Source organism: Bufo bufo, chromosome 3, assembly GCF_905171765.1.
Source record: "Bufo bufo chromosome 3, aBufBuf1.1, whole genome shotgun sequence".
Lineage (NCBI taxonomy): Eukaryota > Metazoa > Chordata > Amphibia > Anura > Bufonidae > Bufo > Bufo bufo.
Genome location: NC_053391.1, coordinates 192,406,876 through 192,434,017, shown reverse-complemented (window position 1 = coordinate 192,434,017; position 27,142 = coordinate 192,406,876). Strand labels below are relative to the sequence as shown.

At 44.4% G+C, this 27,142-nt stretch overlaps 1 protein-coding gene and 1 long non-coding RNA gene across 2 annotated transcripts in view; both read right to left on the bottom strand.

Annotated features, from left to right (window-relative positions):
- Positions 1-6,184: 6,184 nt before the first annotated feature.
- Positions 6,185-27,142, bottom strand: part of CD53 (CD53 molecule) — an 88,051-nt gene continuing 67,093 nt past the window's right edge. Inside the window, exons 7-8 of the mRNA XM_040423862.1 lie at positions 11,476-11,559; positions 6,185-7,018 (exon numbers count right to left, since the gene is read on the bottom strand). Of these exons, the coding sequence (XP_040279796.1) occupies positions 6,947-7,018; positions 11,476-11,559 (156 nt within the window). The 3' untranslated portion in view covers positions 6,185-6,946. The remainder of the gene's footprint in view (positions 7,019-11,475; positions 11,560-27,142) is intronic.
- On the bottom strand, positions 11,855-26,963 carry LOC120994953. Its single transcript, XR_005777504.1, has 3 exons — positions 26,953-26,963; positions 17,296-17,299; positions 11,855-12,058 (listed from the first exon to the last, which is right to left on the bottom strand). It is a non-coding gene; the product is annotated as an uncharacterized LOC120994953 (long non-coding RNA).

Sequence of the window (27,142 nt, the reverse complement as noted above, 5' to 3'; positions counted from 1 at the left end):
TACATTGACCGGGTTCTCCAGGAGGTGTGTTCTGTCTGAATTGTGAGTCCATACTGCATATTTGTTATGTTTTTATCTTGATATAGTATGAATTCATCATAATAAAAATATGTGTGGTTTTATATTTTTGGTGTATTGTATAATTGGACCGCTAAATGATTTTGGTTTATGGTTTTGGTGAGACCAAAGTTCAACTTTTTGGCCTAAATTCAAAATGTTATGTGTGGCGGAAAACTAACACTGTACATCACCCTGAACACACCATCCGCACTGTGAAAAATGGTGGTGGCCGCATCCTGCTGTGGGGATGCTTTTCTTCAGCAGGGACAGGGGAGCTGGTCATAGGTAATGGGAAGATGGATGGAGCTACATACAGGGCAATCCTGGAGGAAACCGGGTAGAGGCTTCAGACGACTTGAGACTGGGGCAGAGGTTCACCTTCCAGCAGGACAACAACCCTGAACATACAGTTAGGGCTACAAGGGAATGGTTTAGATCAAAGCATATTCATATGTTAGAATGTCCCAGTCAAAGTCCAGACCTAAATCCCATTGAGAATCTGTGGCAAGACTTAAAAAGACGCTCTCCATCTAATTTGACTGAGCTTGAGCTACGTGTTTTGCAAAGAAGAATGAGCAAAAATTTCAGCCTGTAGATGTGCAAAGCTAGTAGAGACATACCCCAAAAGACTTGCAGCTGTAATTGCAGCAAAAGTTGGTCCTACAAAGTATTGACTCAGGGGAGCTGAATACACATACTCATTTTCTTTTCACTTCACACATACTTGCTACTTTGTGTTGGTCTATCGCATAAAAACCCAATAAAATATATTTAAATTTGTGTAACCTAAAAATGTGGAAACAAATGTTAACATACTATGAAAGAAAACAAAAAATATAATTGTAAAGCTGGAAGCAGATAACTCCGGATCATATCACTTGCAATAGGTCACCACTGCCCCTTCCTGTACAATGATCTCAGCATGTCACTGAGCATACCCACCAAAACTTCCCTTAGAACTTACATCCAGTTTCTTTTTATCTGGATGTTACTTTGGTAATACAGACCTTAAATGTGAATTTGACCTGAGACCCCACAGAGCATGCCTATAAAACTTTCCCTTAGAGCTTACTGAGATGTTCTCTGGGATTTTTAGCTTCGGGTGCTACTTTTGTAATGCAGATACATAAGAAGTAGAGCTAAGGAAAATCCTAAATGTTTCTGCATCTAAATGGTCTAGGCAAGATGGTAACCTGACTATAGCCTATTTGAGTTTAATAGCAGTCTTATTGCTGTCTTAAAGGACATCTGTCAGCAGATTTGTACCTATGACACTGTCTGACCTGTTACATGTGCACTTGGCAGCTGAAGACATCTGTGTTGGTCCCATGTTCATATGTGCCCGCATTGCTGAGAAAAAAGAAGTTTTTATATATACAAATGAGCCTCTAGGAGTCTCTTAGTGGACACATATGAACATGGGACCAACACAGATGTCTTCAGCTGCCAAGCGCACATGTAACAGGTCGGCCAGTGTCATAGGTACAAATCTGTTGACACAAGCCCTTTAACCACCTCAGCTCCCCTAGCTTAAACCCCCTTAATGACCAGACCACTTTTTACAATTCTGCACAACACTACTTTCACGGTTTATTGCTCGGTCATACAACTTACCACCCAAATGAATTTTACCTCCTTTTCTTCTCACTAATAGAGCTTTCATTTGGTGGTATTTCATTGCTGCTGACATTTTTACTTTTTTTGTTATTAATCGATTTTTAAAAAAAAAAAAAAAGACATTTTTCAAACAAAACTGCATTTCTATATAAATTTTTCTCTAAATTTATTGTTCTACATGTCTTTGATAAAAAAAAATGCAATAAGTGTATATTTATTGGTTTGCGCAAAAGTTATAGCGTTTACAAACTATGGTACAAAAATGTGAATTTCCGCATTTTGAAGCAGCTCTGACTTTCTGAGCACCTGTCATGTTTCCTGAGGTTCTACAATGCCCAGACAGTAGAAACACCCCACAAATGACCCCATTTTGGAAAGTAGACACCCTAAGGTATTCGCTGATGGGCATAGTGAGTTCATGGAAGTTTTTTTTTTTGGCACAAGTTAGCGGAAATTTTTTTTTTTTCTTTTTTTTTTTCTTTCAAAGTCTGATATTCCACTAACTTGTGACAAAAAATAAAATTTTACATGAACTCACCATACCCCTCACGGAATACCTTGGGGTGTCTTCTTTCCAAAATGGGGTCACTTGTGGGGTATTTATACTGCCCTGGCATTTTAGGGGACCTAAAGCGTGAGAAGTAGTTTGGAATCCAAATGCGTAAAAAATGCCCTGTGAAATCGTAAAGATACTCTTTGGAATTTGGGCCCCTTTGCGCACTTAGGCTGCAAAAAAGTGTCACACATGTGGTATCGCCGTACTCAGGAGAAGTAGGGCAATGTGTTTTGGGGTGTCTTTTTACATATACCCATGCTGGGTGAGATAAATATCTCTGTAAAAGACAACTTTTCCCATTTTTTTATACAAAGTTGTCATTTTACTGAGATATTTCTCTGACCCATCATGGGTATATGTAAAAATACACCCCTAAACACATTGCCCTACTTCTCCTGAGTACGGCGATATCACATGTGTGACACTTTTTTGCAGCCTAGGTGTGCAAAGGGGCCCAAATTCCAATGAAAACCTTTACGATTTCACAGGGCATTTTTTACGCATTTGGCTTCCAAACTACTTCTCACGCTTTAGGTCCCCTAAAATGCCAGGGCAGTATAAATGCCCCACAAGTGACCCCATTTTGGAAAGAAGACACCCCAAAGTATTCCGTGAGGGGCATGGCGAGTTCCTAGAATATTTTTTTTTTGGCACAAGTTAGCGGAAAATGATATAGATATATATTTTTTTGGCACAAGTTAGCGGAAATAGATTTTTTTTTTGTTTTTTTTGTTTTTTTCTTACAAAGTCTCATATTCCACTAACTTGCGACAAAAAATAAAATTTTACTTGAACTCGCCATGCCCCTCAAAAAATACCTTGGGGTGTCTTCTTTCCAAAATGGGGTCACATGTGGGGTATTTATACTGCCCTGGCATTTTAGGGGCCCTAAAGCGTGAGAAGGAGTCTGGAATATAAATGTCTAAAAATTTTTACACATTTGGATTCCGTGAGGGGTATGGTGAGTTCATGTGAGATTTTATTTTTTGTCACAAGTTAGTGGAATATGAGACTTTGTAAGAAAAAAACAAAAAAAAAAAACAATTTCCGCTAACTTGTGCCAAAAAAATAAAATCTTCTATGAACTCGCCATGCCCCTCAAAAGTGATCTTTTTATAGCGCCGCAGCGATTTTACTGTGTTTTTGCAGTCATCAGAAAAAAAAAAATTGTCACTGCGGTGGGGCGGACTGAACCCAAGTGTGCGCACAAGATCAGGCCTGATCGGGCGAACACTGCGTTTTTTGTAGAGCCTATAGAACATGTCCTATTCTTGTCCGCAAAAGGCATTTTCTATATAGTTCTGGCAATGTGCGGATCCACAAAAGCGGAAAGCACATTGCCGGTGTCCGTGTTTTGCGGATCCGCAAAACACATACGGACGTCTGAATGGAGCCTTACAGGGGGGTGATCAATGACAGGGGGGTGATCAATGACAGGGGGGTGATCAGGGAGTCTATATGGGGTGATCAGGGGTTAATAAGTGACAGGGGGGGGTGTAGTGTAGTGGTGTTTGGTGCTACTTACAGAGCTGCCTGTGTCCTCTGGTGGTCGATCCAAGCAAAAGGGACCACCAGAGGACCAGGTAGCAGGTATATTAGACGCTGTTAACAAAACAGCGTCTAATATACCTTTTTGGGGTTAAAAAAAATCGCATCTACAGCCTGCCAGCGAATGATCGCCGCTGGCAGGCTGTAGATGTACTCGTTTACCTCCCGATCCTGTAGTCTCGTTTACCTCCCGACAGGTAGTCTCGCGAGATGACCGCTCGCAGGATGGACGCAATCCTGCGTTAGGCGGTCCTGAGGTGGTTAAATAGGAGCTGTCACCATAAAATGCAATGCAGTCTGAAAGCACCATGTTGTGGAGCAGATAGATAGATAAAAAAATAATAATAATTTGTGGTAAAATATTCAGTACAACTTGTAGTTTATACATTTTTCTACAGATTTGAGGTGTTATTAGTGATGGATAGTATTGTGTGCATACAGAGATAGCTGTCAATCACCAATACGTCCCTCCTGTATCGATAGCTGTTCACAGGAGGTGAAAAGGGCAAAAATATAAATGTATAAATTACATGTTTTACTGAATATATTCCCACAAAAAAATATATATATATCTGCTTAGCTCCTCCTGCTCTATAACATGTTGCTTTCAGATTGCATTGCATTTTGTGGTGACAGCTCCTCTTTAAAGGTTCTCCAAAATGCTACTGTAGAGGAACACTACCTAATTTTCATGCTCCATACACTAAATATAAACAAATGTAAAAATGAGATGAAAATACTTATTCAATGTGTGTCAGCGGACATGCTTATTCAAAGTGTACTAGATGCCTCCAAACAATGTTCATAGATTTTTAAAGCGTTTTCTATTGTTTGAATGTTATGCACTTAGGAAATGTATGAAACCAGATGTCATATTGCTTTAGCATTTTTATTGTCCAATTTTTAAGACTTTGCTTTATTAAAAGTTCATAAAAATTATGTGTCTTGGATTATACATAGAAGAACAAAGCTATTAGACAGTCATGGCTGTTGGTTTTCTTATTTGGATCCACCAACATTGTTTTTATTATTAATAATTATATGGATGGATTTCAGGGCAGCTTTTTTATAGTTCCAATGAATCTAAAACTTAAAAAAAGCAACTTTGCTACTGATTGTTTCTAGAGCTCTTATGCAGACCCATGTGTCTCCATGTATACAACCTACAAACAAATAAACCCTGTATTAGGGCTCATGCACACGACTGTTGTTTTGCGGTCCGTTTTTCACGGATTCACACGGAGTACCTTCCGTTGTTTTTGCGGACCCATTGAAGTGAATGGTTAGGCATACGGTCCGCAAAAACAGCGGAAGGTAGTCCGTGTGCATTCCGTTTCCGTAATTCCATTCTGCAAAAAAGTAGTGCATGTCCTATTATTGTCTGCAAATCACGGTCCGAGGCCCCATTCAAGTCAATGGGTCCGCAAAAAATACGGAATGCACACGAAACACATCTGTATGTCATCCGTATTTTGCGGATCCATACTGTAGAAAAGCTATGCCCAGCCCATATTGCTCATGTGTTTGGTGATTAATAAGTTAAGGTTTCCATTTCCGATCCGCAAAAAATGGATCGCATAAGTAAACCATATGGATATGTTTTGTGGAATAACGGAGCGGAAAAGGACTTTAAATCAGAAAAAAGGAAACCTCAGATACGGAACAACGGATCCGTGAAAAACGGACCGCAAAACAACGGTCGTGTGCATGAGCCCTTAGTCTGATCCTGCAAGGAATACTCCTTTCCATCTGTCCCCTTTTCCTAACACATTTGGTAGGTTTGCAAGGAAAGGGGTTTTCCGAGATGTTGATACTGATGACCTATCCACAGTATAAGTCATCAGTACCTGGTCGGTGGGGGTCCGACATCCGGGCCCCCCCCGCCGATCAGCTGTTTGAGAAAGCATTGGCGCTTCTGTGAGCGCTGCAGCCTTCTCTGTGCTTACTGTGAGATGATTGAATTAAAGGGGCTATCCATTTACAGTAAGAAACCAGTACCTTGCAGATCCAACGCTGCAGCTCTAGTTCTCCTGGATGGGCTCTGTTTACCCCGCTGCAGTCAATTACTGGCCTCAGTGTTGCCCTGAAAGGGCCAGTGATTGGCAGTCACGTGTTGCTGACACGACATCACCGCTCCAGCCGGGTAAAAGGAGGCCAGCTGGGAGAACTGGAGCTGCAGTGTTGGATCTGCAAGGTAGGTACTGCTCTATTTTTCAGGCTAATCTTCAGTGTTACCTGTGTTTTTTCTGATACCGGACAACCCCTCTAACACTTTTATAATACAATATTTATACCTGTGTCCATTATAATGAAACTATCCAAATATTTCACACAATTTTTATAAAAACACAAAAAAGCCCAGTTCAATAAATATTTTGCAAGTAAGATAACCAGACAAAATAGGAAAGTTCAGTAAGCATTAGTTATATATACACACACCAATAGCCGCTTAGACTCAGTTCACACTGCTGGTAGCCTGCGAACGCTCATTCCCCATAATCTGGCCATCTAAATGTGCCGCTGATCACCCAATACATGAGCAAAACGCTCGTTCATCGGGTGATCCTGTCTTTCGTGCAGGCACCACCGATCATAGTTTCTGGGCAGCAGATTGTGCGGTGTAATCAATGATCTGCTGCCCAGAAACAGTGATTCTGTAAGGTGATGAGGGATCACAATAGCGATCCCTCGTCCTCATACTGTAAAGGAGATCGCTGCATGTAAATACAGTGGTCTCCTTCACTAAGCGAGTAGCTGACCTTCGTGAAGGAACGGTAAACCCACCTTTAGAGCACTTCTGAAGATACAATTTCTGCCCTATCTATGCATGGAGGGACATACAGAGGAATAAGGGGGTGGAGCTGTGTGGGGGAAAGGATTTGATAGATGACAATGTAATACTGTAGTTTAGTCAGTCAGCCATGCAAAAGAGACTGACATCCTGCTTACACAGAAGAGTATCTTCTGGAGTCTGGACTAATGGTCAGACTGGGGGGCGGGGGTAACATTATAGATAGAGCTTCCCATAATAAAACGGTTAAAAACTGTGGCTACAACTTGAATGAAAGAAATGGCACTGCTAGAATATTGTTGCTGAGTTAGCATTATGGGCAACAAAATTGGGTGGAGTACATCTTTGAAGAAAGATCTTGGTCTTTACTTTCTTTATTTAATAAAAGAACCACTGCTTTTGGAAATGTGGCAGTATAATGTCAATGCGAAAGACATTCCTAGAACCTGCAAAGTAAAACAGACATGATTAGGCATAAGTAGTTAACTTTAACAGATACTCATTTGTCTGTTCACACTGGCATCATGTCTGCCATTCATAATAGAAGCAATGGCGCTGTGCCAGCTCAAATGCATGATATGCCCAAACAGTGCCTGTGTTCTGTCCAGGTTGCCATGATTTTTGAAAACAAGAATAAAGCTGTTGAGGCTAGCTTCAGATGAGAATGTTCACTCTGGGAAACCTGCTCCATCTGAACTCTGCTCCTATGACGGGACCTCACAGCATTATAATGACTTTTAATGTTGTGTGTCTGTCACAACAGGTGGGTAAGCGGGGAAACAACCAAACACAGGGAAAACCAACAGAAAAAATGACTAGGCCCAAAAGCTAGGGAGAAAAGGGTCACCTCCTAGCGATCCCTAAAAGCTTTCCCTAGACTGCTGTGCCCATGTGCATACCCTGGGCAGACCCTAAGCAGCAGGGAAAAGGCAACCTGCTTCTTCCAACCAGGAAGAAGCAAGCGTCTCCCTAGAGGCCTAGATAACACACACAAAGGAAAAGGAAGGAGAAGACTTATCTTGAGCAGAGCTGGTGCAGACGATCCACCACAAATCGAGAGCTCCTAGAAAAGAACTATAACCCGCACAGGCCACTGGGGGAAGGAGGGATAAATAGCCTCACTAACGATGAAACCCAGTACACCTGAGGGAAGGTGGATCCTGCTCAAATCCAAATCAAAACAAACCAAGAAGTCAGACATGTGCAGCCAGTCTGACAGATCTCCGCACATTCACAGGGCAAGGCGTGACAGTGTCCCTGCCCAACACTGGCTGTAATGAATTATACTGATGGCATTATGTGAGTACAATTCATTACAGCCAATGTCGAGTAGGGACACACAGCAAGAGTGAACATTCTCGTCTGAGATTAGCCTTAAAGGGATTCTGTCACCAGGATTATCGATATGTAGATATTTATATGTGCCCATTAGTCTTCATGCAGTGTTTACAATGATCCCTCTGTTTATGCTCTGTGTGCCTTATATTCTTATAAAAAGCGATCCTATTCATATGTAAATTACCTCTGTCAGGAGCCCAAGGGGTTGTCCCACGATCTCCTGGAGCCCAGCCGCGCCCATCGATCGGGAGCCCAGCACAGCCTACTACTTAATTTATTCACTGCACTATCCTGACGTCATGTAATCTCTGCTCCGTAGTCTCGCGCAGGCGCAGTGGACACTGTAGTCTGCGCCCGTGCGGACTACTGGCACTGGCTTCCACTTGTCCACTGCGCATGCGCCGGCTCCCTGCGCACCCCGATCGGAAAAGACTCTCTCTGCGCAAGGCAGTCCTAGGCGGAGCAATCTTCTGGCAGCAAGCGCGAAACTACGGAGCAGAGATTACATGACGTCAGGATAGTGCGGTGAATAAATTAAGTAGTAGGCGGTGCTGGGCTCCGGATCGATGGGCGCGGCTGGGCTCCAGGAGATCGTGGGACAACCCCTTGGGCTCCTGACAGAGGTGATTTACATATGAATAAGATTGCTTTTTATAAGAATATAAGGCACACAGAGCATAAACAGAGGGATCATTGTAAACACTGCATGAAGACTAATGGGCACATATAAATATCTACATATCGTTAATCCTGGTGACAGAATCCCTTTAAAAGTCAGATCTAAGATAAAAGGCTCACAGTGGCGATTTGAACAGAGCCAGTGTGCTTATGATTGTATATAACAGGGGTACCTGAACCAGCAACTGACTTTTCCACCATGATCCTGATGAGGATACCACTACTCTGACAGTGACAAAGCTTTGGCACTGCTGACATGCCTGTTGCAACCTTGACAGTACTTGACCTATCTGGTAGAACACATGTTGCTAAGGTCTGGAAGCCACTGCCACCACTGGCAATTAGGAGAGCAGGACTGCATCTTGTGAAACTTGCTCTAGATCTAACTGCCCTCCTGGTTATGTTAACCCTCTGTGCTATTTACCTCACAGTTGAGAGTCTCTCACCTGCTATTTAACATAGGAAAGGAAACTGAGAAATATACTTCCCCTTCATAACCAATCCTCCACTGGTGTAACTCGAAAAACTAGAATATCGTGCAAAGTTCATTTATTTCAGTAATGCAACTTAAAAGGTGAAACTAACATACGAGATAGACTCATTACATGCCAAGCGAGATATTTCAAGCCTTTATTTGGTATAATTTGGATAATTATGGCTTACAGCTTATGAAACCCCAAAGTCACAATTTTGAGGTACCCTTTGCTCAGGGGATATGGATTAATTAGCTGATTAGAGTGTGACACTTTGAGCCTAGACTATTGAACCTTTTCACAAAATTCTAATTTTAAGCTGCATTAATGCAATTCCTTTTAATTTGCATTACTGAAATAAATGGACTTTTGCACGATATTCAAATTTTTCGAGTTTCACCTGTATATACATACAGTGACATGAAAATGATTAGGGCACCCCTGGTCAAAATTGTTGTTACTGTGATTAGTTAAGCAAGGCATAAAGTTAAAGATCACACATTCTCTTTGTATTTTAAGCAAAAACATTTATTTATTTTCATCTTCTACATTTTCAAAATAACAGAAAAGGAAAAGGGCCCGAAGCAAAACTTTGGGCATCCTGCATGGTTAGTACCTAGCAGCACCCTCTTTGGCAAGTATCACAGCTTGTAAACACTTTTTGTAGTCAGCCAACAGTCTTTAAATTCTTGTTTGAGGGATTTTCATCAGTTCTTACAAAAACTTCCAGTTCTGTGAGATTCCTGGGCCTGCTCTTTTGAGGTTTATCCACAGATTTTCAATGATGTTCAGATCAGGGGACCATGAGGCCATGGTAAAACCTTCAGCTTACGCCTTTTGAGGTAGTTTAAAGAATGGATTAAATTAACACCACCCGCAGCCCTCACAGCCCCCTGATCTGAACATCATTGAAAATCTGGAGATAGAACTCAAAAGCTTGTGCCCTTTTAGGTAGTCTATTGTGGATTTTGAGGTGTGTTTAGAATCATTATCCATTTATAGAAGCCATCCTCTTTTCAACGTCCGCTTTTTTCAGTTAGTGTTATGTTTGCTTCCAGAATTTGCTAGAATTTCATTGAATCCATTCTTCCCTCTACCCATGAAATGTTGCAACACCGCCCCAAAGCATGATTGCTCCACCCCCATGCTTAATGTTTGGAGAGGTGTTCTTTTCATGACATTCTGTGCCCTTTTTTCTCCAACATACCTTTGCTCATTGTTGCCAAAGAGTTCTATTTTAATCTCATTGGTCCACAGAACTTGTTTCCAAAATACATCAGGCATGTTTAGATGTTCTTTTCCAAACTTCTGAAGCTGAATATTGTGGTGAGCATGCAGGAGAGGTTTTCCTCTGATGACTCTTCCATGAAGCCCATATTTGTGCAGCTGTCACTGAAAGGTAGAGCAATGTACCACAACTCCTGGGTCTGCAAAATCTTGCTGAAGGTCTTTTTTAGTCAAGTGGGGGTTATGATTTGCCTTTCTACCAATCCTACAAGCAGCTGCCTCTAAAATGTTTCTTGGTTTTCCAGACCTTCTCTTGACCTCCACTGTTTCTGTTAACTGCCATTTCTTTATTATATTTCAAACTAAGGGAATGGCAACCTGAAAAGGCTTCGCTATCTTCGTATAGCCTTCTCCAGCTTTATGGGCCTCAACCATTTTTATTTTCAGAGTGTTAGGCAGCTGCTTAGAAGAACCCATGGATGCTGTTTTTTCTGGGACAAGACTAAAGCAATCTGGGTACTTAAAAAGCTTTTGAATTTGCATCACCTGACTTTTCATAACAATGATTGTGAGCAAGCCTTAATCCTCACAAGCTATTTAAAGTCTGAGACCTTGGTCAAAGTTATCTGAGCATGCAAATCTCCTTGGGTTCACATACTTTTGCAAGGTACTGCTTTCCTTTTTTCATTTTAAAATTGTATAAAACCAAAATAGTAAATTGATATTGCTTAAAATGTTGAAAAGTGTGTTTCATCTATAACTTTACACTTTTTGGATATCATTTCATCTTCAACTTGCTAAACTGTTCACAGTAACAGTAATTTTGACCAGGGGTGCCCACACTTTTGCATGCCACTGTATATACGGTATACATAATCTATCATTATATTAAGACTGTATTCACTGGGTTTTTGCCATTAATACACTGAAAAATATGTTGTTTGAACAAAAAGCCATATTCATGAGTCCGTGCAAAATATGTGTACACTCCAACTGGGAAAGAATATGGTTCACTATTCGTATACTGTAGTAATGAGATTTTCCTGAAGTATATTTTGAAGTGCATTTGTTGGATATGGTTTCCAGTTTAGTCAAAACTGGCTTAAGAGAAGTACTGTATAAAGAAAAGCCAGCTACATGATGTGAATCAGCCCTTGTTAATGCCACTGATATTAATGATGACTTACCTCTATGATAGAAATACAGATGGTAGCTATTCCGACATAAAGGAAATTATTTTCAAACCATGATCTGAAAAACACAGCACATCCCTATGGAAGAAAATAAGAATGTTCATCAGTCTACAATCTAGAAAAACTGCATTACATAAAATAAAATGTTCATTCTGTGTTATTCTATCTATTTATATTTAAGTGTTCTATATCTTTATTATTGACTTCAATAGAGAAAACAAATTGCAGTTTTCGATATGAAGTTTATAAAAAACAGAACTATGCACAGGTTTTGATTTAAAGGGAACCTGTCACCATGGAAATTGAAAGTATGTACAAGCAGCATGCTATAGTGCTTCACTATCGGCCCAACCCCTTGATATCCTGCAGGTTTTGTTGGAGGAGTGGAGGCTACCTGAGGAAATTGTGTGTTTTCCATGTCCGGATGGTGTGAGGAGAGCCTTGGGTGGAGGAAAGGATTCCAAGATACCCTGCAGCGCGGTCCTATATATTAACGCATTTGAACTTTAGTGTGAATCAATCCACGACACTTTTTGGATCTGCAGCGCCGCAAGTCCAGGCAACGTATCAGAGACTGCTTCTGTTATTTACTCAAAAACATTATGGTTGAGGGCCTGCTGGTGACCCTCAAAAACATTATGGGTGAGGGCCTGCTGGTGACGCCCCCTCCTATCCTAAAGACGCCCCCTCCGCATGTTGATTGACAGGGCCAACGGACGGGATCGTCCTCTGGCTGGTCCTGTCTGCTATCAAGATCTCGCACCTGCGCCGTAACGGTATTCAATCGGTGCAGGCGCACTGAGAGGAGGACGCTCGCTCGGCCGCTCCATCCTCAATGCGCCTGCCCCGATGACGTCATCAAGTACACCCGGAAGAGATTTATTATTAATAATCGTTGGTGGTATAGTGTTAATAACTGTCATTTTTATAAAATTATTTATTCCCATTTCGTTGGTGGTTTTTGTGGCAGCATGCTTATTACGTACATACTTACCTGATTCGAGCATCCAGCGACGTCACCAGACTCTCCGCCTCCTTCCAGCGATGCCGGCGTCTTCTCTTCCGGGTGTACTTGATGACGTCATCGGCGCAGGCGCATTGAGGATGGAGCGGCCGAGCGAGCGTCCGCCTCTCAGTGCGCCTGCGCCGACTGAATACCATTACGGCGCAGGCGCGAGATCTTGATAGCAGACAGTACAAGCCAGAGGACAATCCCGTCCGTTGGCCCTGTCAATCAACATGCGGAGGGGGCGTCTTTAGGATAGGAGGATGCGGCTGCTACCAGCAAGTAGCCGCCCTCACCTGAAGCTAGCCTCAACAGCTTTATTCTTGTTTTAAAAAATCATAGCAACCTGGACAGAACCCTGATGACCCTTATTGTAATGGAATACAAGCTCCAGGCACTGTTTGGGCATATCATGCATTTGAGCTGGCACAGCGCCATTGCTTCTATTATGAATGGCAGACATGATGCCAGTGTGAACAGACAAATGAGTATCTGTTAAAGGGCTTCTGTCATTTTGAATGCAAACAGGGCCAGCAGAGAAAGATCCCGTCCGCTGGCCCTGTCAATCAACATGCGGAGGGGGCGTTTTTAGGATAGGAGGATGCAGCTGCTACCAGCAAGTAGCCGCCCTACTTGCTGGTAGCAAGGTAATTTGCATATTTTAAAAGTACGTTTTTAACATAATCTGCTGAACCGAAATGATTAATTACAGTATGTATGCAAAAATCGCAGTATAGGGATTATAACTAACCAAAAAAAAAAAAACTGTTTAGTGGGGTGACAGAAACCCTTTAAAGTGCCTTTATGTTCAGCCGCTTTCCTCTGGTGGAGTAGAGAAGTCAGGGGCAATCCTGAGTCAACCGGTCAGCATTTTCAGTTGACAGGCGAATGCGCTTATCAGTTATTATGCCCCCAGCAGCACTAGATACCCGCTCTGACATAACGCTGGCGGCGGGGCAGGCCAGCACCTCCAAGGCATAGAGCGCCAGTTCGTGCTACGTGTCCAGCTTGGACACCCAATAATTGTAAGGCACACAGGGATCACTGAGGACACTGACACGGTCTGCTATGTACTCCTTCACCATCTTCCAAAATTTTTCCCTCCTTGTGACACTAGGCCGCGCATAAGGTTGAGGGTGCTGGCGGGGTGTCATAAAACTGTCCCAGGCCTTGGAGAGTGTTGCCCTGCCTCTGTTGGAACTGCTGTGTGTTCCCCTCGTCTCCCCTCCTCGGTTGGCCAAGAAACTATGTACGTGTACTCTGCAGCCAGCGTTGTCAGCTGGAAATGTTTGGAGCAATTTTTCCACAAGGACCTTCTGGTATTGCACCATTTTACTTGTCCTCTCCACCACAGAAATGAGAGATGAGAAGTTCTCTTCGTAGCGAGGTCGAGAAGGGTGAACAACCAGTAATCGGTGTTGGCCAAAATACGTACAACGCGAGGGTCACGGGAAAGGCAGCCTAACATAAAGTCAGCCCTGTGTGCCAGAGTCACAACAGAAAAGACTTTGCTGTCCTCATCAGGAGGATGACTCTCAATCTCCTCATCCGCTTCCTCCTCTTCTACCCATCCACGCTGAACAGATGGAATAAACCTTCCAGGGGTACTTCCCTCTGTAGCGGAGGCAACCGTCTCCTGCTCCTCCTCCTCATTCATTTTGCGCTGAGAAGATAAACTGAGGGTGATATGGCTATCAACCTGTGTACTTTCTTCCCCCATTTCCACCTCTTTCACATGCAAAGCGGCCACCTTAATTGTGAGCAGCGAGCGTTTGAGTAGACACAGAAGTGGGATGGTTACGCTGATAATAGCGTTATCGATGCTCACCATCTGTGTTGATTCCTCAAAGTTGCATAAAACCTCACAGAGGTCAGACATCCATGCCCACTCGTCGCTTATGAAGAGCGGAAGCTGACTGGAAAGGCGACGACCATGTTGCAGCTGGTATTCCACTACTGCCCTCTGCTGCTCATAAAGCCTGGCCAACATGTGGAACAGTCGGTGAGCTGGCAATTGCAAGCGCTGCTGCAGCGTTGCTAGACCGGAGGAAGCTGTCAATGACTTGCGGAAATGGGCACACACGCGGCGCACCTTCACCAGTAGCTCAGGCAAATTGGGGTAGGTTTTGAGAAACCGCTGAACCACTAGGTTAAATATGTGGGCTAGGCATTGTATGTGTGTGAGCTTGCCGAGCTCCTAAGCCGCCACCAAGTTACGGCCATTATCAGACACAACCATGCCTGGTTGTAGGTTGAGTGGCGAGTCTGGTCCTCTATCCCCTGCCACAGCTCTGCGGCGGTGTGCTGTTTGTCACCTAAGCAGATCAGTTTAAGCAAGTCCTGTTGCTGCTTCCCCACTGCAGTGCTACACTGCTTCTAGCTACTGACTGATGGCTGACTGGTGCTGCAAGATGATAATTCATAGGTGGAAGTGGAGGAGGAGGCATAGGAGGAGAAGGGGGGTTGCAGCCACTAACGTAGGTGGCGGCGGAAACCCTGAATGAAGTAGGGCCCGCAATCCTTGGCGTCGGTAGCACCTGTGCCATCCCAGGGTACGACTCGCTCCCGGTCTACACAACATTCACCTAGTGTGCCGTCAGGGAAATGTAGCGTCCCTGGCCACAAGCACTTGTCCATGTGTCCGTGGTTAAGTGAACCTTCCCAATAACTGCATTGGTCAGGGCACGGGAGATGTTACGGGACACATTCTGGTGTAAGGCTGGGACTGCACACCGTGAAGAATATTGGCGGCTGGGGACAGAGTACTGCGGGACAGCCGCCGCCATCAGGCTGCGTAAAGCCTCAGTGTCCACAAGCCTAAATGGCAACATTTCCATGGCCAGTAACTTGGAAAGGTGCTCATTCAGTGCTATGGTCTGTGGGGTGAGTGGCTGGGTATTTGCGTTTTCGTTCAAAGCCCTGGGGTACAGACATCTGTACACTGCGCTGGGACACAGAAGTGGATGTGCTAGCTGATGGTGCTTGAGAAGGTCCAGGTGCATGGCGGGAGGCATCCGGGCCTGCGTCTTGGACAGGGGATTGGCTAGCACTTAACACAGGGTCACTTAAGGTGCTTTGATGCCATGTGGCGGATCATGCTGGTGGTGGTGAGGTTGCTAGTGTTTACGACCCAGCTCATTTTGGTACAGCACAGTTTTCAAATGACAATTCCTTTATCATCCGCACTTTCCTCAAAAAAGCGGCAGACTGCATGCAGAACACCTACCCCTTGGCAAGGGAGATTGCCACAAAGGGGTGCTCCGGGGAACAGTTACGGGCCTGTTTGGTGTGACCCGCCTTCTCCCTTTTGCCACCCCACTGCCTCTTCCAGCCTGTTGCAGTGCTGCGGATCCCTCCCCCTCTGTACTGCTGTCCTCGCTCGGCTTGCAACCTTCCCAGGTTACGTCAGTGACTTCATCGTCCAGCACCTCCTCTTCCACTTCCTTACTCTGGTCATCCTCCTGACTTGTTGACCTAACACCAACCTCAGTTATTGACAACTGTGTCTCATCCTCATCATGAGCCTCTTGAGACTCTAATTGCGGTTGACTTATTGGCAACTGTGTCTCATCATCATCATCCACCTCATGAAACTCTAATTGCCGTTCCCCACCATCATGTTCTTCTGACTGTGGATGCTCCAGAGTCTGGGAATCAGGGCACAAGATCTCCTCATGTCCCTCTTCAAGCGGGCTTGGCGAGAGGCCCAAATTAAGGAATGGCGATGAAAACAGCTCCTCGGAATATCCGAGTGTGGGATCACTTGTTTGCCAAGACTCTCCTTGGTGGGTGGAAGGAATATCAGGTTGAGTATTCTGTTGACCAGACTCTTGGCTACTGAGACTGGACTTTTTGGAAGACAGAGTAGTGCTTAACCAACTGGAAGCATTATCTGCTGCAATCCAACCGACCACCTGGTCGCACTGGTCTGACTTCCAGAGTGGTGTCCTGCGCCGCCCTGCAAACTGGTACATGAAGCCAGGTATTGTGGATGAGTGTGTTTCTTGTGCTCTGGCAGCAGGCACAGTTTCATTGCTCCCAGGGCCACGGCCTCTGGGTGCACCATCATCAGCAGCACAGCCACTTCCCTGTCTCTTACTGCTCGCCTTGCGCATATTAAATGGTATATACAGTGGATATAAAAAGTCTACATACCCCTGTTAAAATGTCAGGTTTCTGTTATGTAATAAAATTTGACAAATGTAAATCATTTCAGAACTTTTTCCACCTTTAATGTGACCTATAAACTGTACCACTCAATTGAAAAACAAACTGAAATCTTTTAGGTGGAGGGAAGAAAACAAAAAAAACTAAAATAATGTAGGTGTGCACACCCTTTTATACCTGGGGATGTAGCTGTGTTCAGCATTACAAAAATGCTATATATAATATCACCCTGAGGCTGGTTTCGCACAAGTGAGTGTCACGCTCTGGACTCGCAGCGTCACAGCTCCTGTCCTGACCTCCCTGCACTGCCGGGGTCGCACAGCATTATATTGATTTATGATGCTGTGTAACCCTTACAGTTCTGGAATATATTGAATAACATTGACAGCATTAGTGTCAGTATTATCCAAACATTCCAGACTTCTAAGGGTTACATAGCATCATAAATCAATATAATGCTGTGTGACCCTGGCTGTTCTGGGAGTTCAGGACGGGAGCTGCTGCATACTCATGCTGCGAGTCTGGAGCGTGACACACAATGTATTGGGTATTTTACAGCATAACACTGAACTGTGGGGTGTGGGAGGGGGTGCATTTTTTGAAGCCAATGCTTTCAGTGCCAAAGTGTGAGATGGGGAAACAGCTCTCCTTGTCTGAACACTGTGTAGATTAAATTAAATGATCTGGACTGACATTCTGCTGTTTTGCCACAAGATGCCGCTGTTTCCTAAACACAGCTACAGACTGCATATATTTCCATATTCATGAGAGGTGGAGTTACACAGAGCCTGGAGAGGAAGAGAATGGGAGCAGCCATCTTAGAGGGCGCTGAGACTGAGGAACTGTGTCAGCAGAGGATCCGATGGCATTCAGGTGTGGGAGCATGCCTCAGTGACCAGAGTGGCAGCTAAGTGAAACTGATCCTGTCCAGAGGAACGAGGATTGCTTCCAGGAACGCTGATGAGAGCGGAGGAGCAAAGCTACATATATTGCGGTACCGCATGCTTGCTGGAGAGGCATTTGTTCTGTTCAGAGTCACCAGTGGATGCAGAGCAGACCCGGGTCGGTAAGACTGTTCGTGCACGCACCTCACAGTGTTGGCGCCTAGAGACTAAGACCAGGCCTGTAGTTAGTTACTTAGGGTCTCTGTTTGTTTCAGGCCACAAGTGTTGCTATTGTTCATTGCAAGGACTCAATAATTTAAAGTGACATTTCACACTGGAGAGCTGATAAACTTCCCACAAACTCAAGCCAGGCTGGCGTTTTGCTCAGGAGAAATACTCAGGCACATGCTACAAGACCAGTTATGGGAGGGGGAATACTGTAGAGCTTTGTAAGTTTGTAAGCTGTTGTGCTGCACCGCAGGCTAGCCAATTTACCATGGAATTTACTGCAAAGTGACAACTTTGTGGGTGCAATGCACCATCTTTGCACCCCTGACACAGAAATATAATAATTAATCTGGCTGTTAATTCTATGGGTGACATATTCCCATTTTTGGTGTGAGGTACACCTGCACTGCATACATGACAGTGAAATTAATATAGTTAATCCGTCTGTTAGTTCGGTGGGTGAAATATACCCAATTTTTTTTCTGAGGTACACTGCATTGCATACGTGACAGTGAAATTGATATAGTTAATTTTTCTGTTAGATTAGTGGGTGACATATTCCCATTTTTGTGTGAGGTACACCAGCATTGCATATGTGACAGTGAAATTGATATAGTTAATTCGTCTGTTAGATTGGTGGGTGACCTCAAAGAATGAGGAGAGCATCAAATAAGGGATACGGCCCTGGTCATGTTGCTGCTTGTGTTTGAGCTCCTGTTGCAGGGAGAGGACGTGGTCAATCTGTGCCAGCTACAAGCCCAAATGAAACACCTTCCTCAGGTGCACATAGACGACAAAAACTTCAGTGTTATTTTGTAGGCCCGAATACCGGTGTACGAATGGTGAGGCCAGAACAAGTACAGGCGGTAGTAGATTGGGTGGCTGACAGTGGATCCAGTTCATTCATATTGTCTCCCACCAGGTCCCCTGCTGAAAGCACAGAGTTGGCACCTGCAGCCCATGGGCATCTGTCTTTCACCTCACCCCCTTGCAAATCAGCCAAGCAGTCTGAGCCCCAAGTCATGCAGCAGTCTCTTGTGCTTTTTGATGACTCTGCTGGCAGGGTTTCCGTGGGCCGTTCACATAGCCCTGCCCCAGAAGTGGAAGAGATTGAGTGCATCGATGGCCAACCACTTATGTTTCAGGATGAGTACATGGGAGGACCACCGCAGCATGTCTCTGATGATGACGAAACACAGGTGCCAACTGCTGCGGCTTTCTGCAGTGTGCAGACCGGCAAGGAGGGTAGGGGTGAAGAGTGGGTGGAAGATGATGGGGAGGATGATGAGGTCCTAGACCCTACATGGAATCAAGGTCATGCGAGTGACGTGTGCAGTTTGGAGGAAGAGGTGGTGGTCATACAGCACCAGCCGCACAGCAAAAGAGGGAGCAGGGTGCAAAAGCGGAGCGGCCGTCCCCTAGCCAGTACGCCTTCTACTGCCCAGCGCACCCAGGGACTGAGCACAGCAAAGCCAGCTCCAAGGAGTTCCCTGGCGTGCCAGTTCTTCAGAAAATGTGCTGACGACAAGACGCGAGTGGTTTGCCCGCTGTGCAATCAGAGCCTGAAGCGAGGCATAAACGTTCTCAACCTAAGCACAACCTGCAGGACCAGGCATCTAAGTGCAAAGCACGAGCTGCGGTGGAGTAAACACCTAAAAAACCACAAAAGATCTCAGGCTTCTCCTGCTTCCTCTTCTGCTGCAGTCTCGGCCTCTTCCTCCCCCTCTGGAGTGACAGTGGCACCTGCCACCCAGCAAACAGAGGATGTGTCAGCAACGCCACCACCTCAGTCATCATCACCAAGCATCTCCACACTGTCCCATGGAAGCGTTCAGCTGTTCATCTCCCAAACACAGGAGAGAAGGAGGAAGTAACCCCCTACCCACCCGCGATCCCTGGCCCTGAATGTCAGCCTTTCAAAATTCCTGGCCTTTGAAATGCTGTCATTCCATCTGGTGGAGACGGAGACTTTTAAAAACCTTATGGCGGTGGCTGTCCCACAGTATGTGGTTCCCAGCCGCCACTACTTTTCCAGGCGAGCCATCCCTGCCCTGCACAACCAAGTGACGGACAAAATTAGGTGTGCACTGTGCAATGCCATCTGTGGCAAGGTCCACATAACCACCGATACATGGACCAGTAAGCACGGGCAGGGACGTTATATCACCCTAACTGTACACTGGGTAAATGTAGTGGCGGCTGGGCCTGAGGCGGATAGCAGTTTGGTGCATGTCCTTCCGCCACCGAGGATTGCAGGACGTTTCTCTTTGCCTCCTGTTGCCTCCTCCTCTTACTCCACTTCCTCCTCTACCACCTCCTCATCCTGTCAGCGTAACACCTTCACCACCAACTTCAGCACAGCCAGGGGGAAACGACAGCAGGCTATTTCGGGGACAAACCCCACACCGCGCAGGAGCTGTTGATGGGCATGGAACAACAGACCGATGAGCGGTTGGTGCCACTGAGCCTCAAGCCCGCCTGGTGGTGTGCGATAACGAGCAAAATCTCGTAGCAGCTCTGGGCCTAGCCGGTTTGACACAAATCCCTTGCCTGGCGCGTGTGCTGAATTTGGTGGTGCAGAGGTTCCTGAAAAATTACCCCAATATGTCAGAGCTGCTGCAGAAAATGCGGGCTGTCTCTGTGCGCTTTCGGCGTTGTCACCCTGCTGCTGCTCGCCTGTCTGTGCTGCAGCGTAACTTCGGCTTTCCCGCTTACCGCCTCATATGTGACATACCCACAAGGCGGAACTCATTGCTAGAGAGACTGTGCAAGCAGCAGCAGGTGATAGTGTAGTTTCAGCTGCAGCACGCAGTGTGGAGATGCTTGGTGATCAAAATAAGAGGAATGATGGACCTGCTCGCAAGAGCTTATTCTATGAGGAGATAGGGGTGACACAAAAGATAAAAACCGCTTGTTTTGCACAATGGTCTGGCCATCTTAAAAAAAATAGGGCAGCATATATAAAGCTGCTTGAGCCAGTCACCAGCCGATATGTGTAGTGCACTTGATTGCATGGGGTCTGGATATTTGATGATGGATCAGGTTCCGAAGAATGATGATGAAGGGAGTGGGGTGAATGACGAAGAGTTAGATTAGGGGATGTGATACGCCAACCTCAAAAGATGTGTTTTTAGGGAGTCCCTATAACTGTGGATGTTGTAAATTAACCTAATTGCTTGGGAGAGGGAATTCCAGAGAATTGGTGTAGCTTGGGAAAAGTCTGGATTGAGAGGTTCTGATTATGATGGATGTTAGTCATACCGTAAGTCATTCACTGAATGGAAAGCACTGGTAGGGTGGTAGACAGATGAGGGAGGAGATGTATGGTGGTGGTGGTGGTGGTGGGGAAGGGGGGTCAGCACTTTGAAGAGCTTTGAGGGTGAGAATCAGCAGTTTGCTGTATTAAGGATAGATTGGAGAGAGGAAAGTCTGGTGATGGGGAGACCAATTAGTAATGAGTTACAGTAATCGAGACAAGAATGGATCAGGGTCATAATGAGTGTTTTTGTTGTTTCTATTAGTAACAAAGCGGTAAATTCTAGATATGTTTTGGAGGTGCAGGCAACATGAGCGGGCAATATATGGGGTGAAGGCAAGAACAGTGTCAAACAACACCTAGACAGAGGGCATGATGCCTAAGCATAATGGTAATGCCAAACACTGAGATGGAGATATCAGGTTTAACCAGGCATTTACGCTTGCACATTAAAGACAGTGATGTAAAACTTCCTAAGTGGCTTATTTCTGATTGTGTTTATCTGTAATATATTGATTTATTTATATTATTACAAAAATAATTGGTATAACGTCTTATATTACACTGTATTGTAACCGTGCATTAATTCTTTTGATATAAATACAAGAAGCAACTGGGGAAACTCACGGAGGCAAGTGAAAATACCCCCTCTATGTTTATTGTCTCTCCGGCTGTATTACCAGGATCCAATAGACCTTGAAGTTGAGGTAGCGAGCTACTCTACCAGTATATCACAAAAAAGTCTGACATACGAATACAAAGTTTTGGAAATTTGTTTCAGAGGAATTGGGCAAAACTGCATTTGCAATTTTACTTTTACAGGGAAAAAAGGCAGAGAGGATGAAGAAGGAGGATCACATGACCTTGGCTGGCGGGGTTGCTCACAAAGCATTGCAGGCAGCCTGTCAGCCAATCAAGAGGCAGGATATTGGCTGGTTCTTCATTGTATATGCTAGCTCACAAACACAGATGGCATAGTGGGCTCAGTCAGCCGTGTGAGGTGAGAGGAGATGTGTGCTATGTGTCCCGGCTGCTTTGACAAACACCAATTACAGACACAAGACAACAATTTTAGAATGGTGCAGGGATAGTTTTGGGATATATTTAGTTAGGTAGATTGAATTAATATGTAGAAAGTCAGAGTTTTTTCATTAGAGAGGGAGGCATTGTTCTGTATGTGTTTTACAGTGATGGCAGCTGGAGTGGTTCATGTAATTCACTACAGTGACAAAAATCCTGCAGGGCCCGCACCACATTTCTTTTCTGTGCATGAGCAGCCATAATTTTTTTTTTTACAAAACCTTTTACAGTTTATAAGTGTTTTATAGGCATATTTCCAGCACCAGCAGCAGCATATATTTCACTGGATATGTGGCTTAATTGCACCTTTTTTCTTTTTCCTTTTTCTTAAAAACGAGTTGCAATATTGCTACATTTTATAACTGCACAGTTCAATGCATTTTACTGCATCGATATACCAGTGTCAGTCCGACATTATTTACTATTGCTGTCTTTGCGTTAAAGAGCTTGGGGGGGGGGGGGGGAGACTTCAGAGTATCATATGCCAATTTCAGGCCAATTGGGGCATGTTTGATTCTGGTAGAATTGATTCAGACCTGGACAAAATAGTTTGACCATTTTGTTAGAATTGGACCCAAAATTAATTTAAAGCAATTTAAAACTTGTGACTTGTCATTGTTTCAGTAAAGTGGAAAACAAAAGACCCATGCCACATCATCTACGAGTAAGAATGTGCGTTGCTCTAGTAGTGTAAACAGCAGTAGCAGCAAAGTTGGCATCACATGTCCAGCAGCAGACCACAGTCTGCTTCCAGTAGGTCACAGATTGATTATTAAGGACAAAGAAGATGACATTGTGGACTGGATGGCTCACACATCTTCTCAGTCACAGCAGGTTGATATCAATTTAATTTTTGTCTGACACCATGCCTTTGAGCCAGAGCTCAGCGCATTCCTTCTGCTCCTCCTTGCAGCCCCAGAGAAGCCTTTCACTTGTGTCATCTCTGTATTCACTGCCTCCTCCAAGTGGGGAACCCTCTTTTTCCCTAAGAAGCCACACTGGTGGTGGTAAGGGCAGCAGTTGCCCTGGTGGCAGTGGCATTTGGGGCAAATACAGAGAATGAAATCATAGAGGGGAAGCCCACTATGGCATATCACAGTCTGATAAAAGTGATGGGGAGACTATAATGATGATTGTGTGTTGGACAGGATCTTGGAGCCAAATCAGGGTACTGAGAAGGTAGGATGAGAGGAGGAGGGTGGTGGTTGTGGTTATAATAAAGAGCAGAGGCAATGTATGGTCAAAACCTCCAAAAAATCCCTGCCAGGACCAGATCTGCTTCTGTTGTGGTCAGTTTAGGGACTGATGATGCTGCTGATGCTGCTGATGCTTTGGGTGCAGGCTCAAAACACGCCACACCTAAGTCAAGATCAGCTAGCTTTGTGCAAGTATCTTCCATATGGCAGTTTTTCTCAACAGGATCGGCACACAGAACTACTTTCGTGTGCAAGATCTGCAGAGTGAAAATAAGCCGTGGGTGTTCAAAAATAAACATAGGTACCAGGGATCTATTGCAGCATGTGAGACAGCATCACCGGTTCCAGTGGGAAATTAGAACTGGCCATATATGGAACAAAACTGTCCTTCTTCTCCCAGTCTTCTTTGTGGCAGCCAGGCCACATACCCAAGCAGTACAGTGTTCTTGTCATCATCATCAGTTACTTCTTTTCCTGCTCAGACTCCTCCTCCTTGTCCTCTGATTTATTGTAAGACATACAGTACAGACCAAAAGTTTGGACACACCTTCTCATTCAAAGAGTTTTCTTTATTTTCATGACTATGAAAGCATCAAAACTATGAATTAACACATGTGGAATTATATACATAACAAACAAGTGTGAAACAACTGAAAATATGTCATATTCTAGGTTCTTCAAAGTAGCCACCTTTTGCTTTGATTACTGCTTTACACACTCTTGGCATTCTCTTGATGAGCTTCAAGAGGTAGTCCCCTGAAATGGTCTTCCAACAGTCTTGAAGGAGTTCCCAGAGATGCTTAGCACTTGTTGGCCCTTTTGCCTTCACTCTGCGGTCCAGCTCACCCCAAACCATCTCGATTGGGTTCAGGTCCGGTGACTGTGGAGGCCAGGTCATCTGGTGCAGCACCCCATCACTCTCCTTCATGGTCAAATAGCCCTTACTTTCAAAGTTTTCCCAATTTTTCGGCTGACTGACTGACCTTCATTTCTTAAAGTAATGATGGCCACTCGTTTTTCTTTACTTAGCTGCTTTTTTCTTGCCATAATACAAATTCTAACAGTCTATTCAGTAGGACTATCAGCTGTGTATCCACCTGACTTCTCCTTAACGCAACTGATGGTCCCAACCCCATTTATAAGGCAAGAAATCCCACTTATTAAACCTGACAGGGCACACCTGTGAAGTGAAAACCATTTCAGGGGACTACCTCTTGAAGCTCATCAAGAGAATGCCAAGAGTGTGCAAAGCAGTAATCAAAGCAAAAGGTGGCTACTTTGAAGAACCTAGAATATGACATATTTTCAGTTGTTTCACACTTGTTTGTTATGTATATAATTCCACATGTGTTAATTCATAGTTTTGATGCCTTCAGTGTGAATCTACAATTTTCATAGTCATGAAAATAAAGAAAACTCTTTGAATGAGAAGGTGTATCCAAACTTTTGGTCTGTACTGTACATAACAGAATATGTGGCAGTGAGAAAAATATTATGTGGCAGAGTATGTGGCAGTTGCTGCCATTTCACTTAAAGGGTTTCTATCACTTCGTTTCACCTATTTAGCTTTCAGACACTAGCGATCCGCTAGTGTCTGCTCTATCTAACCATCCTAATATAAGAGCTTATTGTCCTGCCGTTTAGCTAAAAAAATAACTTATATAGATATGCAAATGAGCCTCTAGGTGCTATGGGGGCGTGATTAGCACCTAGAGGCTCCGTCTACCTTAACAAACTGCCGCCGCCCAGCGCGTCCCTCCAGCCCGCCCATCTCCTCCGGAATGCGATGCTCCTCGTATTCGGCGCATGCGCAGTGAATGTCTGATCGCTTCCCTGCTCAGACATCTCCACTGCGCCTGCGCCGATGACGTCATAGTGCTCCGAGGAACAGGCGCAGTGGAGATGTCTGAGCAGGGAAGCGATCAGACATTCACTGCACATGCGCCGAATACGAGGAGCATCGCATTCCGGAGGAGATGGGCGGGCTGGAGGGACGCGCTGGGCGGCGGCAGTTTGTTAAGGTAGACGGAGCCTCTAGGTGCTAATCACGCCCCCATAGCACCTAGAGGCTCATTAGCATATTTATATAAGTTATTTTTTTAGCAAAACGGCAGGACAATAAGCTCTTATATTAGGATGGTTAGATAGAGCAGACACTAGCGGATCGCTAGTGTCTGAAAGCTAAATAGGTGAAACGAAGTGATAGAAACCCTTTAATTGTGGTAATTGTGCAGTTGATTCTGTTCTTTAGAATTAATACTGTTCTTCTGACAAGCTGTCTATTTCAATAGTCTTGTTTTCCAATTGTTGAGCAAGTGCGCCTTCACTCAAATGTAATTTTGTTCTATTATACTATTACTACTTCTGGCCAGCTGTCTATAAAATTTGTTTTCCAAATGTTGCGTATTCTGCTCTATGGTCATAATACTTCTGGCTAATTGTCTGTTAAAATTGTCTTGTTTTCAAAATGTTGCATAGTTCCACGTCTTCACCCAAATTTTATTCTGCTCTATTGCAGTAATACTTCTGGCCATCTGTCTGATAAAATGATGTCGTTTTCAAGAGGACTGTGGCCTTTCTCTTGCACATACCCTGTTCCCTGACTCCATGGACTTTTGGGGAGGCAGATTGTAAAAGTGGCCAAAAATGGCCCAGTTTGCTATTGCTTGACTTGTCCAGACTTCATTGTCCATTTGGGTCTTCAAATCCAAGTGGACACAATAGCCTCTTTCCAGTGTTACTGACATTAAATAATATTGCTGGCATTGTGTTAAAGAGCTTAAAAGGAAATGGGGAGAGAGAAAAAAATGTTTCAAAAAAAGACAAAAGAGAAAAAATAGTCCTAGGAGACCTCAGGGCATTTGTGTAGTACCTCAGACCTGGGGGTACTACACTTGTAATGATTTAATGGGTTGTAATGTAATGTAATCTTCATGTTATGTCACATTTGATGTAATACACCTTGTATACCAGCAGATGGAGTATGGTTGGCAGCTTTTGGCTACAGTAATGGATCTTAACATCCCATTCCTCCCTTCTTGGTAGGAGTAAGCTGGTCCAACCTTTTGCCAAGGGAGGGGCAGAGTGAGTTACAGTCAGTTTAGAGAGGAAAGTGAGGAGTGAGGGGGCATGTGATCCATCTCCAACATCAGGTGGACCACAGAGGCAGCTCATCTAGGAGGACATGATTGGCCCAGGGTCCTAGGCCATGGAAGATTTGTAAACTACAGTGTATTTGAGTCATCAGAGTGACCAAGCAACCAAGCTATCAAGACTCTGCTTCAAATTTGTGGTCAATATGTTCAGACACCATCCCGGCAGTTCAGGACAGACATAGCTAGAAGCCTGCATTATATAGTGGACACCTACAGGTGTCAGGGTCAAGCCGTAGGGAAGGGAATCAAGAGAGAGACACCATCTGCTAGCAAATTTCTGAGTGTCATTTTCTGCAATTTACCAACCATCATACCCCATCCTCTGGGAGGAGAGAAATTGCACTTTGTACGAACTGCTGATTAATGTGCTGCTATCCATTTTTTGCACTCAGTAAAGAAAGATGTTCTTTGTTGATCAAACTTTGTTTGGTTCCATCACCTTTTTCACTGCATGGAACCCCAGGGAGCGACGGCCTGAGTTAGGACACTGTGACACAACAACATCTCACCAGGGCCCCGAGTAGTCCCATCCTCTGCATCGGTTCCTCAAGGGCTCTCTACAATTGGAGTACTTTTCATTTGAGTAAAATCAATTCGGGCCAAAATCGAATTTTTGGACCGATTTGTTAGAATTGCACCCAAAATTTATTTCAAGAAATTTGATTATCTGTATACCACATATTTGTGTG